Source organism: Bos javanicus, chromosome 1, assembly GCF_032452875.1.
Source record: "Bos javanicus breed banteng chromosome 1, ARS-OSU_banteng_1.0, whole genome shotgun sequence".
In the NCBI taxonomy this organism is placed as follows: domain Eukaryota; kingdom Metazoa; phylum Chordata; class Mammalia; order Artiodactyla; family Bovidae; genus Bos; species Bos javanicus.
In genome coordinates, this window is record NC_083868.1 from 44406447 (window position 1) to 44427133 (window position 20687).

General features: G+C 39.9%; 2 protein-coding genes across 3 annotated transcripts in view; one reads left to right on the plus strand and one right to left on the minus strand.

Annotated features, from left to right (window-relative positions):
• CMSS1 (cms1 ribosomal small subunit homolog) overlaps positions 1 to 20687 on the plus strand; it is a 394807-nt gene that overhangs the window by 5206 nt on the left and 368914 nt on the right. The window lies entirely within an intron of this gene.
• The window catches only part of FILIP1L (filamin A interacting protein 1 like), a 117604-nt gene continuing 99711 nt past the window's right edge, over positions 2795 to 20687 (minus strand). Inside the window, exon 5 of the mRNA XM_061440626.1 lies at positions 2795 to 5997. Within this exon, the coding sequence (XP_061296610.1) occupies positions 5818 to 5997 (180 nt within the window). The 3' untranslated portion in view covers positions 2795 to 5817. The remainder of the gene's footprint in view (positions 5998 to 20687) is intronic.

Genomic DNA, 20687 nt, shown 5'->3' on the forward strand with positions numbered 1-20687 from the left:
CCCTCTGTTCTTCACTCAGCAGCTGTAGTGATCAATCACATCACATGCCTGCTTAAACCTGTCAGTGGCTCCCCCGCTGGATTGCTTACCATGGTTGCTATCTGCTGGAACCTACTTACTCTCCTCTAGGTTATGCTGTACCAGCCACACCAGCCTTCATACTGTGCCGCAGCTGACCAAGCTCATTCTGTCTTATCCATTTGCAGTAGCTTCCTTTCTGGGCTGTCCTGAATTTTGAATGGTTGGCCTTTTCTTGACATTAAGACCTAGGTTCAGACATACTAAATAGGAAGCCCTTCCTGTTCAGTCAGTCTAGAGTAGCTATCCACTTACATTATCATGTTATAGTAATCCTCATCAGAGCTATGGTCACCAACTATTATTTTCCTTATTAAACTATTGCAGTCTCCCCACACTAGTACATAAGTACATGTGAACAGAGATTAGTTTATCTTGTTCTTTGCTGTATCCTCAGGGCTACTTAGAAGACACTCATTAAGAATTTGTTCATTAAGAAATTAACTGTTAGTATTTCCCAGCCACATCTTGGAGACTTTAACGTAGGATTTCGACATCTAAAGAAACTTGGTCCACTGGAAGGGTTGTCAACATCCTGCTCAGGCTTTTGTTAAACTTGGCAGGTGTTGCTTTTCTCTTTCTGAAAATGTGTTAGAAGTCCATGTTTTACAACTGTGTCTACTACCGTTTCATTCTAACCACATTTGGGTTTAGTTTTTAACTTATGTTTTGAAATTCTGTATTTGAAAGGACAGAAGACTTTTGCTTTGTAAATGAGCTGGTAATTCCCACTAGTGATGGCTTTTGTCACCTAAAATCTTTGTGATTGTTCATTTTGTTTGAAATTGCTGAAGTAAGCATTATAAATATTTTTGTTGTAATACTACTTTATCCTTTAAAAAATCACATTGCTTTATGCTAAGTTCCTTCTGGAAATGGTGAAGCTGGGGCACACCTTGGATTTTTTAAGCCTAAATAGCTTACATTTTTGTGTTTTTTTGCTTTTCTAACACCAAAGTTAGGCCTTATAGCATTAATTTTACCTATAGGCATACATGCATGGTAGATGTTGTAAAGCATTGTCTCTGCATGTAAAATTCAGACTGGGAATATTTGCAGTTGATGTTGATAACATACATCAGAGGATCAATTTCAGAGCTTTGTTGTTTTCAAAATCATTTATTGAGCTGTCATGCTTGGCCCTCTTTTCAAAATTGCAATGGAGTTAGAGGAAAAAACATAATCTGTTTACCTTATGAAATTTACACATTGATATGGTTCAAACAAAATGCAAGTAATATTATTTTAAGACAGATGTTTAAGGGCAGAAAACAGGGGTAGGATAAATTTTAAAAAGAAAGAGGAGAGAGCATACAACATTTTTGTTCTGTACTTGAAGATTGTAACAAATGGACCAAGTTTTACTTTACTGTACACAATTTCTATGATTCTTGTAAATGATTGAACAAGCCGGGTGTGTATGTATGCATGCATGCTCAGTCATGTCTGACTCTTTGAGACCTCATGGACTGTAGCTCGCCAGGCTTTTCTGTCCATGGAATTTTCCAGGCAAGGATACCAGAGTAGGTTGCCATTCCCTTCTCCAGGGGATCTTCCCGACCCAAGATCGAACCCATGCCTCTTGCGTCTCCTGAATTGGCAGGCAAATTCTTTACCACTGCTCCACCTGGGAATCCCTAAAGAAGTGGTTCTTGACAACAATTATGAATGTTTAAAGGTGCAGATTTACACATCTTTCTCTAAATTACATGTATAGTAGTTCCGCTGTCTTAGAAAATACCAGGAATTTAGAAGGCCTAGAAATAGTTTGTTTCCCCACTCAGATTTAGCAGTAGCACATTTCATTATTTTGTGACATGAATCCTTTGACCTATTCTTATCTGATGTTCTTTAGTTGAACACTTTAGTGCATATGTGGAAGTATACATTTTACAAAAGACATCACAAGCAAACTTGAAATATAGTTTTTTCATTTTCATCAGCTTTTATGGAATTTTTAATCACATTCTTAAATTGCTAGCATTGCTTTTACCAATTAGTTGATTAAGCTCTTCTTAAGTTGTTGAGTTCCTTGTTAGTCTAGATCACACTAGAACAGTGGTAAGGAAACTTTTTTTGTAAAAGGCCAGATAGTAAATAGTTTAAGCTGTGTTGGCCAGTCAGTGTCACAGCTACTCAACTCTGCTATTGTAGCATAAAAATGATCATATAATAAATATGTAAACAAATGAACATGGCTGTGTTCCAATAGAATGTTATCTATAGACAGTGAAATCTGAATTTCATGTAATTTTCACATCTCACAAAATATTCTTGATGTTTTTTCCTATTTAAAAATATCAAAACTATTTTTAACTTGCAGAACATACAGAAAGACAGTGGGCTGAATTTGGCCTGTGGGCTGCAGATCCCTGCCTCAGACTCAGTGTTAGACCCCCAGTGTTAGGACACATATCATTTGAAACACGTCCCAAGAGAATTCCACATCACATCAGATACTCCATTACTTAGCCCTTAATTACCAGTCATGTATTAGATCAGTCATTTTCCTCTTAAAATCAGACAATTGATTCTAAAAAGTTACAAGGAGATCAGTTCAGAAATCACTGAAGTTAAATAAATGAAGAGCCGAGAAAAGACTCCAGCATACAAATATCAGGTTGTTAAACTTTTCTTTTTTCACAATTTGAATGTATCTTTGTTTACTTGTATATTTATCTGTTTTAAAATTTAACCTAATAAAAGCACTCTAAAATTATTAGGATAGCTTCTTTTATTTTTATTTTTACAAGGAGCATATTTCTGCAGAAACAGGATTATGCTCAGGAGACAGAATTCTTTATATTTTGGTTGTGTTACAGGTCAAACACCATTTTGTTGAACTTACCCTGGTTGTAAGTTGTTCATGCATTTTTATTATATTACATATTGCTTTAAAATAAGAAGTATAGTTTTTGGCTGGTAATCCTTTTGTTAGAATAGATTTTGTTATTTTAAAGACCTGTCTAAATAGTATTCAGTTCAGTTCAGTCACTCAGTCGTGTCCAAGTCTTTTCAACCCCATGGACTGCAGCACGTCAGGCTTCCCTGTCCATCACCAACTTCCAGAGCTTGCTCAAACTCATGTCCATCGAGTCAGTAATGCCATCCAATCATCTCGTCCTCTGTTGGCCCCTTCTCCTTCTGCCTTCAGTCTTCTGCAGTATCAGGATCTTTTTCAGCGAATCAGTTCTTTGCATCAGGTGGTCAAAGTATTGGAGCTTTAGTTTCGGCATCAGTCCTTCCAGTGAATATTCAGGACTGATTCCCTTTAGGATTGACTGGTTGATCTACTTGAAGTCCAAGGGACTCTCAAGAGTCTTTTCCAACACCACAGCTCGAAAGCATCAATTCTTTGGCGCTCAGCCTTTGTTATGGTCAAACTCACATCAATACGTGACTACTGGAAAAGCCATAACTGACTATACAGACCTCTGTTGGCAAAGTACTGTCTCTGCTTTTTAATTTGCTGCCTAGGTTTGTTATAGCTTTTCTTCTAGGGAGCAAGTATCTTTTAATTACATGGCTGCAGTAACTGTCCGCAGTGATTTTGGAGCCCAAGAAAATAAAATCCATTTAAAGATGGATTTCTGCTGCTCACTTGCTCATCTTCAAGGTAAAATATTCCCAGGGTGTTGTGTTTTTCTGTGAGTACTGTTGGTGCTTGTTTTGCCTGTTTTGTTTCATGCTTCTTTCCAGTCTGTTTGGGTTCCACCCTACGAGGTTCAGTGTTTCCTCTTTATATTAGCATAATTATCAGTGTTGAATGTTATGCAGCATAACTGCTTTTCCTGACCCTGTCATGTACCATTGCCATCTCTTAGTACATTTCCTCACTTAATTCTTGACTGAATGGCTTTTCTGTCCCTCATTCACTCATTCTCTGTTTGCCGAATATTACCTGCTAATATCAGGCACGGTCATAAGCACCCTCCACTTTTTCCCACTTCACCATCTACCTATTACTGCCCTGTACTTCCTTCTGAACTGTCTCGTATTATTGTTATGTCAGAGGGTTATTATCTTTTGTAGTCCTTCCTTCCATTGTTCTCTTACTGCTTTCCTTTAGCTTAGACTTTTCCACTTGGTGTTTTTAATCCAATTAACCCCCCTACCTTCCCCTTTTGCCACTTGCCTGCTGACTGCTGCACGTCATCCCTCTTTTTGACTTGCATAGCTCAGTGCTGCCCAGGCTTTCAGCCCCTTCTCCTCTTCCCTGAAATTGAAGTGGGCCCCAGGGGCATTTGTATAGTGACATCAGTGCACTGGAGCGGGCTTGGCTGGATGAATGTGGAAATGGCAGTTCCTTTGCTCCTGCTCTGCTGACTGCATCCCAGGACAGTGAGCTAAAGCACTGTCCTTAACCAGGAGTATTTCTTCCAGGATTATGCCTCCAGTTCTTGGTGCCATAGTACAGAAAACCTTGCGTCATGCTCTTCTAGAATTTATTTTCTGGCCGAAGCTTTGTGAGATGTAACTGTGTCCCGTGTCAAAAATACATTTGTCTTAAAACATCATTGTGTTACTCTGCCCACACTAAATTACAGACACACCTTTCTGTAGATTTAGTGAGTTTTTAGTGTGAAGAAAATAACTAGTTTACTGCCAGGAACCTGAGCAGTGCCTTGTAGAGGATTGGTTGAATTCAGTATTTTGTAGTTGGACGTAGTCATGGATGATCAGAACTTAAGGAACCAGGGGAATTATTTAGCTTTTCTGTTTTTGCATTCTGGAAACTCAGGGCCTAGGCTAATGAATGCCAAGCTCTGTGCCAAATGAGTGAAAAATTTGAATTGGAACTTGAGTCTCCTTATCATAAGCTTTTGTTGAATCAAGTGCTTTTTCTATAGTGTTGGTTCAGATATAATTTAAAAAATGTCATATGAGATGATAAAAATTTTTTTTAAACATCCAAGACAGTGATTCATATCTCCCTAAAAGATCTCAGTATTAGTGACCTTTGACTCTCAGGTGTCCTGATTACTATAGAAAGTAAAGATATCTAAAATGGTTTGCTTTTCAAGCCTAGCAGTGAGATTCCATGACCTGGTATATACAGGAGGGGCAACTTACTAGGAAAAGAAGGACAGAAGACTGTGCCTGCAGGCAAGTGTACACACTACCCCAGCAATTACCAGGTAGGCCACAAAAAGGACGTGTTTGGCTGTTACTCATTTTTGTTGTTCCTTTCCTTCTTGTAACTAAGAAGAACCATTTTTTTTTTTTTTCCCCCCTCCTGGTCAAAAGAAGTCATAATTTCAGACCTTAAAGTATGATTTTAATCAACCTGCCATTTTTAATCTGACTTTCTTGAAGCAGAGTAGGAATTCTTGCTACCACATATTCTTAGCAAAGTTCTGTGGAATGAAGAATTACTTTCAGGTTCGCCAGAAAATTTTCAAAGTATTCCAACAAATCCAGTCCTGTTTTGGGCTAATGTCCAGCTTTGGGTTGCATTACAAGTAGGATGGCAAGTTGGGAGGATTTGGGGTGTGTGTCTGGGCCTATGATTTTATGAGTATGTGTATGCATATACATACATAGGTGAAAGAATGTAGTTGTGCTGCTCCTTCAGGATGGTATTCACCAGGCCCAGCAGCCTGTGAATGAACCATCTGTCTGTCTGCTCTCACCTTTTCCTGGAGAGGTTGCCCTTCATCTTTGTTCTTCCATGCTAATAACTCCAGGTTCCCAGATATTTCTGTCCGTGAATGTATCCAGGCACTGCATTGGCACGACTTACCTTTTTCCTCCCAAGTGGAGGAAAGTATTAGAGGTGACAGTCCTTATGATGTGTAGCTTCCCACAGCCAGTCTTATCCATAGGCCCTGGGGGAGCTTTAGGGGAAGGCTTAGTGATGCCTGTAGATTTTGGTTTAGGGATCCGTGTTGGAATTCTCTGCTTGCGTACCTCCTTGATCTTGAATTAAACAGAAAAACAGAAGGTAGTTAATAGTACAGTTGGTAGAGAAGCAGACATTGTTGAGGACATAGAGTCAGATTGGAGATTTTGGCTTTTTTGAAAACACTAGGTTCTAGGGACATATCAGATTAAGGATTGTCATGTTGAAGAAAAAAATTCAGTTAAACAATTCACCAACATGAGTTAAGTGTGTGCTTTGTTCAAGATTCTCAAGTGTAGGTAATGTTAGATACAGAGATAAATAGCTTATGTTTCTTGCTTTTTAGCAATCATGGTATAGTGGGAGATAAACAAGAGATGTGTCCCAAATTCATCTCAAAGTTTAATGAGATTGCCAGAGAAAGGTGAATTTCAAATGAGGGGTCTAAGAGAGCTTCATCAAGAAAGTAACATTTATCTTGGGCCTCCAAAGACTAGGGGCTTCCCTGGTGGCTCAGAGGGTAAAATGTCTGCCTCCAATGCTGGAGACCTGGGTTTGATCCCTGGGTCGGGCAGATTCCCTGGAGAAGGAAATGGCAACCCACTCCAGTACTCTTGCCTGGAAAATTACATGGACAGAGGAGCCTGGTAGGCTACAGTCCATGGGGTCGCAAAAGTCGGACATGACTGAGCAACTTCACTCACTCCAAAGACTAGTAGGATTGTTAACAGCAGAATGGGAGAGCATTCCAAAGTAAAGGAATACTTTGACAATGTTCCTAAGGTAGGAAATTGGATACAGTTGAGAAATGGAATGACTTTAAATGAGGTTGTGTTTGGGAAACAGAATGGGAATGTAGACTAGGGCTAGATAGGGGAAATTGTACCTGATTCTATAGACTGTGTGTGTGTGTGGGGGGGGGGGGTGGGTGGTGGTAGGGGAATAATAAGGACTTAGGCTGAGGGAAGACATATTGTGGAGGTACAATTGAACTAATATTTGTCCACAGCATATGAAGGGTGAGAGAGGAGTCACAGGTTGAATGATCTTGACTGGGAAAGTAGGTTGTGGAGTGTGAAAGAGTAAAGGCTTGATATAGTTATATTTGCTTGGAAATATACTCTTATTTATTTAGGAAAAATATTCTTGATTAAGAATACGTGTTGGTAAAGAGACGGGAAAAAGGTCTCAGGTAACTGCAGTTCTCCCATTATAACCCACAGGGATGACGATGATGAAGACAACTTCCCCCGTTTTGTTGCATTGTTCTTTCCTTGCTGTGACCTCAAAAATAGAAATCTTTTAAAAATGCATTGTCGTTTTCATCATATATTCCAAATAGTGTTTTTACAGAAACCCTTTTTGTGTTGTTTTTTATTCTGTAGAAATCTGTTTACACATTTTTATTATACTGATAAAAGTACAGTAAAGTCCCATGGTCTCTTTATGTAAACATTCACTTGTTTTAAGTGCCCCCTAACTATTAATAGCAACCACATTTGGGTTTTCAAATAAATACTACACAGACTTGGCTAGAAAATATGAATCCTTCAATAAAGTATAAACTATATGAGGAATATGCTTTCTTTTGGTACAGCCTTCTCTATGCCTAGGCACTAGGAGAGTTGTTAGGCTTTAGTGTTCTGACATTTTTTTTAATACTTAGTCCTAAGCATGGCAACCCACTCCAGTATTCTTGCCTGCAGAATCCCCATGGACAGAGGAGCCTGGTGGGCGAGACTAAGCACAGCACAGCAAGCATAGCAAATGAAGTATTGACACTCCGATATCATTCTCCTGCCAGGAAATAATCACAGATGCAGGCAAGGCTCTTTGTTTTAGCATTATTTATAACAGTGAAAAGTGGACATAGTTTAAAGCTGTAATAATCAGTATAGAGTAAATGAATTACACTGTAATCACATGAAAATATTATGCTGTCTTTAAATAATGATGCTTTTGATGATATAGAAAACTGTTTACTGGAAATGTTAAAAGCAGGATTTAAAACCGTATACACGCTTTAACTGTGTGTATTTGAAGAGAAAATACTAGGAGAAAATACACCAGTGGGGAGATCAAACCAGCCAATCCTAAAGGAAATCAACCCTACATATTCATTGGGAGGACTGATGGCTGAAGCTGAAGCTCCAGTACTTTGGCCACCTGATGAGAAGAGCCAGCTCATTGGAAAAGACACTGATGCTGGGAAAGATTGAGGGCAATAGGAGAAGGGGACGACACAGGATGAGATGGTTGGATGGCATCACAGACTCAATGGACATTAGTCTGAGCAAACTCCAGGAGATAGGGAAGGACAGGAAAGCCTGGCATGCTTCAGTCCCTAGGGTCGCAAAGAGTGAGGCACAACTTAGTGACTGAACAACAACAAATCAGTGGTTAACTCTGGTTAGTGGAGTTATAGTGTTTTTTGTTTTTCTTATATCTTCTCTACACACTACATTTTCTGTAATTAAGTATATAATTCAAAAAAAACACACTAAGTTATATTACAGGATAAAAAAGGAAAGAAATATTTAAGAGATCAGGACATTTCTGTGAACATCAACATATTGTGCAAACCATGAGTAAGTCAGCTGACCTTAAAACCACAGCATTAATAATAGCCTTTACAAAATAGGTTTCAGTGATGTCCTTTAACTTTGTCAAGATTTAGATCAGTTGTCCTGTTCAGTGTACAAAAATCTGTGTTGGGATTCTACTTAAATTGTGGATTCTTCGGCCTTACCTCTGGAAACTGTAATTCATTTAAATGTCTATGAACGCACCCAGGAATCTGCATTTTAAATAAACTCTCAAGGTGATTTATCTGATGCAGGGTGGTCAGCCTGACATACTTTGATAAACACTGCCATAGTTGAATCTCATTTAGATATAAGCTTTAAGGTTTCTTTCATCCTAGAACTCTTGTCTGCTTGGGTGTGGGAGGTTTAGTACTGCAGAAGGCCAGTGTTTCATGGCCCAGTGGTCCTAGATGCTCATCAGAACCACCTGAGGGCTTTTAAAGCACTGCAGATGCCCAGATCCCATCTCAAAATCTCCCGACTCAGATTGTCTAGGAATGTGGAATGAGCACCACAGGTTAGTCAGAACTGAAATCTGTCCAATAAACTAATTGATATTGAAGACAGTATTGATGGGTCCTGTTTCTGGTGAGCTGTACTGATACATGTTTGTAAAGACAGCATGGCTTGGAATGGTCATTGGTAGGGTCAGCTGCCTGAAAGTTAGTGGGTTCCCATTGTTTCTACACCATTGATGCTGCAAGTTGATTTTGGTTTTCTTGATAACTCTTGATCTCACTTCATAGTTTTTACCTTTAGATGGCAGCAGAGGCTAGTTATATTATTAGCACAACTCTAAATTTCATTTCCAAATCTTAAAAAAAAAACAAAAAACTATTTTTTTTTTGTTTGTATGAATTTTATACTTGGACATGTTTCAGTAAATGAGGTAGAGAGCGTTAAAATGTGTCATCTCTTGGATCATTTTTATAGAACACTATGTCAAATAGCTCCAAGAAAGCTTTATCCAAATTTGGAGAGCATATTGTAGGAGGAATCGATGCATATGGCTCTTTTAAGACCACACAGTGAATAAGAATTGGAGGTTCCTGGGTTTCATCAGAAAGCAGATGTCTTGGAGGAGATTAAGCAAGTTGGAAAGCTCATTCATAGAAGAAAAGTCTGTGGTTTTTTTTTTTTTTTAATGTTTAACTCAGTTTAACATGGAGATTGGGGTTTGGAATGGATTACAAGTTTAAAAGATGCTGAGTTCAGAGAGGCAGAGGCCTCACTTATATTTAGGTAACAGTAGAAAGAAAAGGAGAATTTATTAAGTTCTTAAAATGTTAGCTTGTTTAGCCTGTGAGTTCTTAAAAGAAATGGAGCTATCTATATGATTGTGATTACAGCAAGTCATGAGATGGCAGTGAGCCTTAATGACCAAAAGAAGTACTGAAAGGTGAAAATGTTTTATTCAAAATCTCAATTCTTCAATCCAATTTCTACTTGATCCTTGTGCTCCTTCACACTATCTTGGAGGGCAAACACTAGAACAAAAGTAGTTTCCTTGTATGAGGAAACTATCAGATCCTAGTTATATAGCTGGAGTCAGAATGTTTCCTTTCTTCTAAATGAAATTAACTGTGTAAGTACTTTGAACTTTTTGGAGATGTATTGGCAACATATTGTATAAGAAAGCTGTGTTCCATCAGGAGTGTTCTTGACTCCAGGGACTGCAGGGCCCTCATTACACCTTTAACTCTAGAGGTTGAAAGGCTCAGGACTTCCAGAGACCATGAGTGGTTTTCATCTGTGGTCACTGGGGTAGGCAAGGGAGGGGCAGGTTCAGGGCTGCCTGACTTGCTTAGGGACCCAGCTATGGAATGCTTGGTCAAGGCCCTGGTCTTATCAGAATGACAGTGTTTTGTATTTTTGTTTTTATCTCTGTTTATGGGAAAGTACATAAGTAATGATGATGGATATGGTGATGAAAAGAAGGAAATACTAAATTGAGAAAAAATGTCTTTGGAATATTATTGCCTTCTTTTGTCTTTTGTATTGTTTGGTAAATCACTGATAATTTTTTTTTTTAAAGGAAACAACAGATAATGAATCTGGCAGATAGCCCAGAATTTCATATGCTGCTTTGGCTTCTTTCTCTTGATTTTTCTCAGAACTTCCTCATTATACAATAAAACTTTGTCACTAAAATTTTAGTTTTATATGGCAAACGGTCCTTCTAAAGGAAACTCTGTAGTTTCATTAGCTCATTCCCACTAATGTCTTGTGAGAGAACGTTTGGTTTTAAATAGAACTGCTGTGCTGTGATTTATATTTAAGAGTTGTCCAGTTTCTGAGGTGAAGGCTAGAGGAAATTGATGCCTTCGTTTTATAATGTAACATGGTTTGTGGTTGTACCTAGTCACCTCCCAGTCTTTCTGTGGTAATTACACCATGGGCAGTCTAAGAATAAGCATCGAAATACAGTTTTCAAAAATCCTTCCTAACCTAGTTACTTCCATTTTTGTGTCCAGACACATAGCATCCCATTTAGAAATAGGATGTTCAAATATACTAACCTTGAACTGTTTTATCCCCTTTCTTTTTATTCATCTGTCAGGTTTTTCACCTCAGCTTTTTTTCTTTTTCTTCTATTTTGGTACCCACTCCCCTCTTTCTCATTCCCTTACATACACCCACATAACTTTTAAAAATCATCCTCCGGCTTATATTTTACAACAGCCTTGGGTTAGTGACTAGAGCACTGGGTGTGGCGCCAGGTAGACCTGGGTGGGTCTCGATTCTGGTTCTGGCACCACTGTCTGTGTGTGCTTGATCAAGCCAGTCAGCCTGTGGCCGACCGTAGTTTCCTCATCTTGTAACCCTTAGGATTAGACTGCCGACTTACAAGTTCCTTAGGGGGTAGAGATACTGTGTAGGAAAGTCCCTAGCGTATCCAAAGTGCTAGTTGTTACTAATGTCAACATTATTATCTTTGCTTTTTTCTTTTCTTTTTTACTTGTCTTTTTCTTTGTATCTGTTCTTAAGGTACTCATTTCTTGATCATAACGATAATTTATCTTCTTTGGTTATTTTATGTTTCTTGTTTTTCTGCTTTATCTCTTGCTCTCCCATCTCTCCAATTAATTCTTGGAAACATATTGCTAAGCATAGTTCCAGCTGTTGACCAGGCAGTGCCAGTTACTGGGCTGTGTTTCTAACCACCTCTGGCCCAGAAAACCTTCAGATATCCTTTTCTGTCCTCATCCTGCTTAGTCTATTCATTGTCTTTCTTTTTTAGAGTTTATTTGAAAACATATTCTGTCTTGTCTTTTTCTGTCTTTTAATTGTTCAAAAATTGAAGCAGTTATACCTTCTATAATGCCCTTTGACCCTGACATTCAGTGATTCTATGAAAACAACAAATGCAATTCAACTGTGGCCCCCAGGTGTGTTGTTAGACCTGTGCACTTTTGCTGAGCTCCTATTACCAGCAGTATTTAAGTCCTGGATACTGTAATACAGTGGTTCTTAACTTTTATAAACCCAAGAATGAGCCAGGCAACTTGTTAAGACGCAGATTCCTTGCATTGGACTTCACAGGTTTGGGTATGTGGAAATCTGTGGAGGCCTTGGTAATTCTGATAAATGCGATCAGTGACTGCATTTTGAGAAACATTAATATGAGAGTTTCAAGCCATAAATGACAGCTTATTCTTATTCAAGAGATTATAGGATTATAGTGTAAGAGGGGTGACAAAAGACTATAATGAGGCAAAATTAAGTGCTATAATAAAAGTATAAACAGAAATGTTTTGGAAACTCAGAGGAAAATTGAGAAAAATAATTTTCTGGAGGAATTGACACTTAAGGTAGGAGTAAGATTTCAGTAAAGGAACGAAGAGAGAAGAGCGTTATTGTCCGAGGAACTGCATGAGCAAAGGCATAGCGCTAGAAGGCCTGTGGTGTGTGAGGAGATGGTCAGTACAGCGTCCTGGTGAGGGCACACATTATGTCCAGAGTTTCAAAGGGAGAGGAGGTGACAGGTGGAGGCCTGATGGAAAGTTTGGATTTGGGCCACTCAGTAATGTAAGTGCTAAATAAGTGCGGTTTTGAGGCGAGGGACTGGAGAATTGCCATGGTCAGGACAGTGCTGTAGAAAGATCACCAGCAACACAAGTGAAGGTTGTATTAGAGGTATGGGGTTAAATCCAATAGTTTAACTATTTTACAGTAGCATCTGTTCTGAAGTCTGGTTGTGGGGAGTACTAGCACACATAAAAGAGAGAGGGCAGAGGGAGAAATACCAGGGCAGAGTGGTCGGCTGGATCTAGAGGATGAGCAGAGATATGGAGAATAGGACTCAGATGTTGACCCTGGGTGACAGGGAAGGTGGTGGACCACCACCAGAAGTGAGACAAAGCAATCCAGAGAGCAGTCTGAGAGTGACAGAGCCCAGGGGTCTAGGCACATGCCCAGTTTGAAGTGCAGTCCCATCTTCCATGTGCAGCTGTTTGGTAGGCATTGAAAACTTGGAGATGCTGCTTTGAGAATCATCATAGAAAAACTGCTGATACCATTCAAGTGGCTGAGGCAGCCCAGGGAGAAAATGTGATTCCCCCTCACCTGCCACTTTTTCCTTCTCCCAGCGTGGGTACTTCTGTATACTTTTCCCAAAGCCTGAGAGGTGAGTTTTATGCCCACATTCCCACTACAAGGCTGCCTGTCTTATTAACTGATAAGAGTGTGACTAGTTCTGAGAGTAGCCCTCTAAGGAGACATTTCTTTCCGGTACTTGAACAATGCACAGTGATTGAGCCGTTTTCCAGGCATTGATTGGCTCTCAGAGGGGAGGGAAACCCTGCCCCTCTCCTGTGGTCACCAGGCTGGCCCCTGGGCCATTATGTTTGGGCTGAGGAGACAGATTACTTAAGCTTGCAGTCTCTGAGGGGGTCTGCCACTCCTTAGCACAGGGGTGTTCAGTAACTACAGGATGGTCCCCCTTAGCACATTTCCTTCCTTATTGGCAGTCTGAGAACGCCTGGAATAGAGCCATAGTTGATAGGTCGGCCTAAGAAAATAGTATTAATTGTCCATTGTTCTCCCTAGTCCTCTCATTACGCTTCTTAGAAGCTAAAATCAGCAACTCCAGCAGCATTTACATTTTCTAAAATTTTTGCAATATATATGCATTATTATAATCAGAATAAACTTTTATATAAAAAATTGTGCTGCTTGTGTCTGTCACTGTGAGAGAGATTGTCCTTCTCAGAGTGATCCCAGCTACCCTGAAGGGACCCGTCAGGTGTTTAAATGTTTCTCATGTAATGGACTCTTTAGGGATCTATTGCAGTTTTAACTCCTCTTTCTATAAAATGATATTTCTCTGAGGCCTCAAAACTGACTGGTATCAGTGAATTTAAGCAAGAACTCCATTAAAAGATAGAGAACAGAAAAGGAATAGCTCTTTTTTTAAAAAAGAGAAGGGGAAAAAACAGCCAACTGACTAAATGGTAAAGGCTGGTAAATTGTTCTTGAGGAATTGCTTTGAGTGGCTGCATTGAAGCAGGTCTTTATATGTACTTAATTGTAATGAGGGGCTTCCCTGGTAGCTCAGGCTTCCCCGGTGGCTCAGATGGTAAAGCATCTGCCTGCAAAGCAGGAGATCCGGGTTCGATCCCTGAGTCAGGAAGGTCCCCTGGATAAGGAAATGGCAACCTGCTCCAGTACTCTTGCCTGAAAAAGCCCAGGGACAGAGGAGCCTGGCAGGATACAGTCCATGGGGTTGCAAAAAGAGTCAGACACAACTTAGCAACTAAACAGCAATTGTTGTGAGAGATAATTGGAGATCAATATGAAGATTTTTCTCTAAAATGACAATTTTATTTGTGATAACTCCCTAAGTTTACAGTTATTTAATTCTGAATTGGAAGCAGAATTTAGAGACTGACAAGGTTGAACCCTGGGCTTCCCATGTGGCTCAATGGGTAAAGAATCTGCCTACAATGCTGGAGATGCGGGTTTGATTCCTGAGTCAGGAAGATCCTCTGGAGGAGGGCATGGCTGCCCACTCCAGTATTCTTGCCTGGAAAATCCCATGGACAGAGAAGCCTGGCAGGCTACAGTCCATGAGGCCTCAAAGAGTCGGACATGACTGAAGCGACTGAGCATGCATGCATGCAAGGTTGAACCCTAACATTTCTCCCCGAGCTCAAAAAATACACAGTTCTTTTTTTGTAAAGTGATTTTGGGACCTTAAATCTTTTCTTATAAGTCATGATGCTGCTTGAGAAATGGAAACCCTAAATTAGGGTATGCCATCCCAGGAAGATTTTCTAGGGTTCTGCAAAGGCAGAAGTCTCACCACCTCTGGGCTAAGCTGGTGGTGCTTGTCTTTTTGATGACTAGACCTTGATCCCTAGATTGCCTTCTCTGGAGATTTTGGGTCAGGACTGTCAGGACTGTCAACGTGGCCACCTGCTTACAAACTTTGATGTGTGTGGTTGTGATGTTGCTTCTGTGGATCATTGTCACTCATTTCTGATGCTTTTCACTCCAGCCACCTCTGAGGAGATCAGGTACCTCTGGTCTTCACAGACTGATAGCCTGTCCAAACTCATTCTTCACTCCTGGAGTTTGTGCTTTTGCCTGCAGACTCCTGTTTTAGGATAGAGTGGGGTTGGACTGCAGCTTTAGTGCTCCCTGACAACTTGTACCTCTCCTTGGTCTTGCTTTCTCGCATCTTTTATCTGCAGCATCATCCCCAGTCAGTCTTTCCCAAGCCTGCCCATTGGTGTGGGGCTTGGCCTTTCACCTTCATTAGCTCTTAACAGTGGTCTGTAGATGGGAGGAGTTGAAAGAAGAGGCAGATTGCTGCTCTTGTCTATGGTGATCTTGGAAGCTTTCAGAAGAGGTCAAGCTCGAGCCAGACCTTTCACTGTAGATCACTAGATTAGAGCAGAGAATTCTCTCCAGGTAGAGCAGTGGGGTGGAGAAGGCAATGGCACCCCACTCCAGTACTCCTGCCTGGAAAATCCCATGGACAGAGGAGCCTGGTAGGCTGCAGTCCATGGGGTCGCTGTGGGTCGGACACAACTGAGCGACTTCACTTTGACTTTTCACTTTTATGCATTGGAGAAGGAAATGGCAACCCACTCCAGTGATCTTGCCTAGAGAATCCCAGGGACGGGGGAGCCTGGTAGGCTGCCATCTATGGGGTCGCACAGAGTCGGACACGACTGAAGCAACTTAGCAGCAGCAGCAGAGCAGTGGGGAAGAAGCAGGGAAAAGCCCCGTGTGTGTATGTAGGGGTGTTCCGAGTGTTCTGGCTGAAGCGGCAGACTGTGAGGCAGAGAATAGGCAGCTAATGTTAGGTGCCCGGTCTGTGTTCTGAGCTGGATTAGATACGATTTATTATGCTTCCCCTTTGCGCTGAGATAGCTTCATCTCTAAAATTGTGATGATATCCACTTTACAGGGTTATTACGAAATAAAATAACAGTGTATAAAGCATTAGTTTTCTCTATCTCACTACCCAGAGAACGTCTTTGAGGACAGAGTGCCCTAGCATGGTAGTCAAGGACCTTCAGGTTCTGACAATACTGTGCCTTTTGCATCTTGTTATTCAGTCGCTCCATCGTGTCTGACTCTTTGTGACCACTCCCCAGCCGTGTCAATGTCAGCCACACTGCATCACTCACTGTTCCTCGAATGCTGGTTTTCTGCTCTCCTGCCTGCCCCCGCACCTCTGCTCTGAGAACCTTCTGGAATCTCTGTCCCAGTTTTCCTTCTCTCTCAGACAGCTACCTCTCCTCCAGTCAGATCCTATCTGTGTCTGAAACCTGACCCCTGAACCCTGTCCAGGGTAATCTATTCCTGCTCCAAAGGCCTATAGAACTTGCTATCTATAGAATTCCTTTTCTGTATTGTGCTCTTAATTACCTTTTAAGGTAGTTCTCAACTCTTGCCTTAGATTCTAAATCTTATCACCTGCATAGCTGTCTTGCACAGCAATGAGTAAATATTGGGTGTTTCATAAATGTTTGTGGGTTCATTCTTGTAAGTGATTTGTTGAGGAATGAATGGTGCTTGTATCCTCATAGAAGACATAGAATCACTTGTAATGATTCTGTATTATAAGCTAATACAAATGGGATTGAAACGCCTCACAGAAGACTTTAGAAAGTTCTAAACAGTAAAGGGTTATTTCTTAAGTTCTTAGGAATCCTGCTGAAACCCACCTTTCCCCCATTTTGCCCACCAAAGCAAAGTTGGTTGGTTGTCTAGACTTCTATTTCTTCCAAAGGCATGTGAAGAATGGAAAGCTCATCTGAAAATACTGGTTTGTAGTATGGTATCTTTGAAAGAGACAAAGGTAAAAGGTATTAATACAAACAAAAACGTTCAAATATGCATGTGCTCTAGGCCTGTCTATCAAATTAGTAGAAACAAGCCTTATGCAATGAAACTCCTCAGCGCAGATTTTTAAAGTTGCTTTGAGGCTTATTTTAGTCTGGTTCCAGATTCTCATCTCTGTATATCAGATATAGGAAGCTCTTGAAGCTCAGTGAATCTTTCTCCTTAGCACCCACCCCGTTCAGTTTGTCACTATCGGTGGATTGATCCGTTGTGTCCACTGTGGTTCTTTGAAGAGGAGACACTAATGCTGAGATGCTGTGATGTCACTGAGACAGGGGTGCTATGTCAGTAATCTTACTCCACCCTTCCAGAGGCCTAAAGAATGGCAGAGAGTGAGACAGCCTTTGTAGATCTGTAGGGCCTATTGTTGATTATTCAGAGATGACTAGCCTTTGAAAAAGAAACAAAACTGATAGGCAAAAAAAAAGGGTGTGTTTTAGATAACCTCACAAAAATATCATACAGAACCACTTGGCTATGTGGGAAAAGGAACTCACTAAAATACAACTTTCAGGCTTTCAAAAAATTATCTCACATAACTCGATAAATTTTATTTCTCTTGACCAGTAATTTTGTGACAAAAATAAATTTGAAAATGAGGCCACAAGAGGATTATCTGTCAGATTTCTGACTGCAGTGCTAAAGGTTAGCCCAGATTATATTTTTATGGCACTGTTCTAAGTGTTGTAAAACCTGGTGTCCTGATAGAATATTGACAGAGTTGTATGTGTTGCCATATGAACAGCGTTAATGTATTATCAGATTATAGGGTACTTAGAAGTGTGTTGGCTGGTTAACTTGCTCGACTCCCTAAGGATTCTTTACCCTACAGCCTTGCCTTTGGGGGTTACCTGCTCTGACTGCACAGTAGAAGGATCCACCAGTTACAAAGGAAAGGACTTGGAGCTTAATCTAAATGAAAATGAGTTTTAAGGTTTGGGGATTTTATTGAACCACTTATCTTCCTTATTCTTTCTTGGCTTTGCTTCACTGTGGCCTAAGGTGAATGGAGTCCTTTGTTTTGGCTCATCCAAACTGCTCTCTTTAATGTATGTTCTGGACCATTCCCAAGAAATGCTGTAGGGTTATGTTGAGGCCCAGGGACCTGAAGGTGAAACAGAGCTTGTAGTTGTCAGACAGCCTGCTACTGCTCAAAGATTCAGACATGTATGCTTTGCTACTGTTGTAAAACTGGGAACCTTCCCACCTTATAAAATGGCAGTTTTTATTGAGCTTTTCTTTTGAATAAAAAGAAAACCTGGAGAATAAGCCATGTTTGTCATGCCAGCCACTAGAGGGTGGAATAGTCACACTTCCTGAAACAGGTGTAATTCATTCTGATAGAGCAAGACTAGAGTCAGAACGTATTTGCTAGTGTTTATCAATATATCAGTAGATATGTCTGAGTGGCTTTAGTCATGTCCAACTCTTTGCAGCGCTATGGACTGTAGCCCACCAGGCTCCTCTATCCATGGGATTCTCTAGGCAAGAATACTGGAGTGGGTTGCTTTGCTCTCCTCCAGGGGATCTTCCTGACCCAAGGATTGGACCTGTGTCTCTTATGTCTCCTGCACTGGCAGGTGGGTCCTTTACCATCAGTGCTGCATGGGAAGCCCAAGTCCTTCTTTAGGTACATAGTAATCAGCAGAGGAACTTGTTAAAAAAATGCAGCTTCCTGGGCCCTATCCTCAGAGACTGGGATTTGATAACTCTGGGTGGGACATCAGGGGATTTTCATAATGTGTTTTGAATTTTACTTTGAGAAATGTAGATCCTATTGTTTTGGGCATGCATTATTGCCTAATTATTTTTTCTCTTAGGATTGCAAAGCAAAATGATTATCTGGAGGAAAAGACAATATCAGAAGCCAAAATGTAGGGAAACTAGAGTGTTATTAAAGCTCTCTCTCTGCCTTTGTCTAACAAGTTTCAAAGGAGACTCACTTGGTAAAGATTAAGTATCAAACAGCTGTGAAAAATGTTTTTGTGTGGAGTTATATTTTAGTCAATAAAGATCACAGAATCTTTATACTACAAGTCTAAAAATTTTAAATTAAATACCCCTTTTATGGTCATCTCACAGTGCAACCTAGTTTATCCTTTGCCTAATGTCTTGGCATTCTGAAATGTAGTTGTAGAAATTCTCTAAGTACTAACAGAATTTATATAATCCTGTCATCATCTTGAACACATAGAGAGACTTTGCTTTGTATGTAAAGATCCAGTTGTTGTAATGTATAATGTCCTTCTTGTAAGGATAACTCAGAGCAGTGGCCTCCTTGGGAAAGCTTTGGAAATGGTCTTAAAAGGCAAGAAGAATGTCATTAAAATAAATTGACAAAATAAAATAAAATGTCATAAAATAGAATCATTCAAAACCGTGATAGAATGCTGCAGCTCAAAAAGTTAAAAGGATCAGGGACTGAGTAAAATGAATCTTGGTTCTGAAGCTAGGACCTCAGATGAAATGAAAGGAAGATATTTTTTCAGATGTTTATAGAAACAATCATGTCTCCTATGAGCCTCTCAAGGGCCTTCTTTTCTTCAAGAACACAACCCTCCACTTCCACATATCTCATATGAAGATTTTCCAGTGACATTTCCTCTCTCCTTCCTAGTTTTCAGGATTCGTCTGTGATTTTATGTGCAATAAAAAGAAAGTCCTGGAACCCCACATACACATATGCACACATAAGCACACAGAGTTATGAAGAATTATTTTTGAAATTAAAGGCCAAAAATGTAGTCTGTGTCATTCTTTGTATGATTTTATGGAAAAGAAACTTTTTTTTAAGAGATGATGCTCTCTTTACCATAAACTTTGATTAGTAGCACTTTTAGTAATCTATATATGTTATTAATACGACAGTGTTTGTAAATTTTGATGTGGATATGAATTGTTACACCAAAGTAGTCCTAGTAGAGGAACCTCTAAAAGAAGTTCAGTTCCTTGAAAGTCCAGTAGATTTCCAATAATGTTAATTACTTGGGAAGCCTATTTGTAGTTAATATCTGGAGCAGGATGATGAAATGAGAATTTGTGTATTATAATCGTAGAGCACAGGACTTGGGGTATTAACTTTATTATATAAAATTGCTTGGCTCACATAAGATAAGAAATTGAATCCTTACAAAACAGTTCAACTAATGAATAGTCCAGAGCCTCTCAAACTCTTAGTTACAAGTGTGCCCAAAATGGATCTTTTCCTCAGTACTTGGGGCAGCCGGGAGGAACCTGGGCGTGACAGGAGTCCCTCAGCTCATCACCTCTGCCTCTTTATCCATCCAGTGTGTTTTCTGTTTATGTCATTATGTGACAAAGTTGGGAAATGCTGGGAAGACTTTGTATTTTAATTCTTTCTAGTTTCTGTTTATTATTAGTTGATTATAAACTATTTCTGTTTTTTATTAGTTGATCACTATTCACCAAAACTTTATGTGTACTCTCTTGATTATTATCTTAAAAGATATCCCATGTAGCAACATTATCAGTGTCTACTTTAAAAGATATAAAATAACAGTTGTAGTTTCTTCTAAAGTTCTAATCCAAGGTAACTTAAAAACAGTTTTGGAAAACATTTAGACCATCATGTATTCTGTAATACAGTTGGGTCACTGCCGATTCCCATGATAAATGTGTTTAAACAGAAGCTTTCTCATTCATCACTAACCTCAGCTTTCATCCAAATTTATTTAATGATGATGCAAGCCCACAGCGTTGGTGTTGCAGTTCATCACCATGGAAGTGTTTCTGTCAACAAATCCTTGCTTTGCTATCATGAAATTGATTTTGCAGGAAAAGGAGGATAATTGTGAAAGATGGCT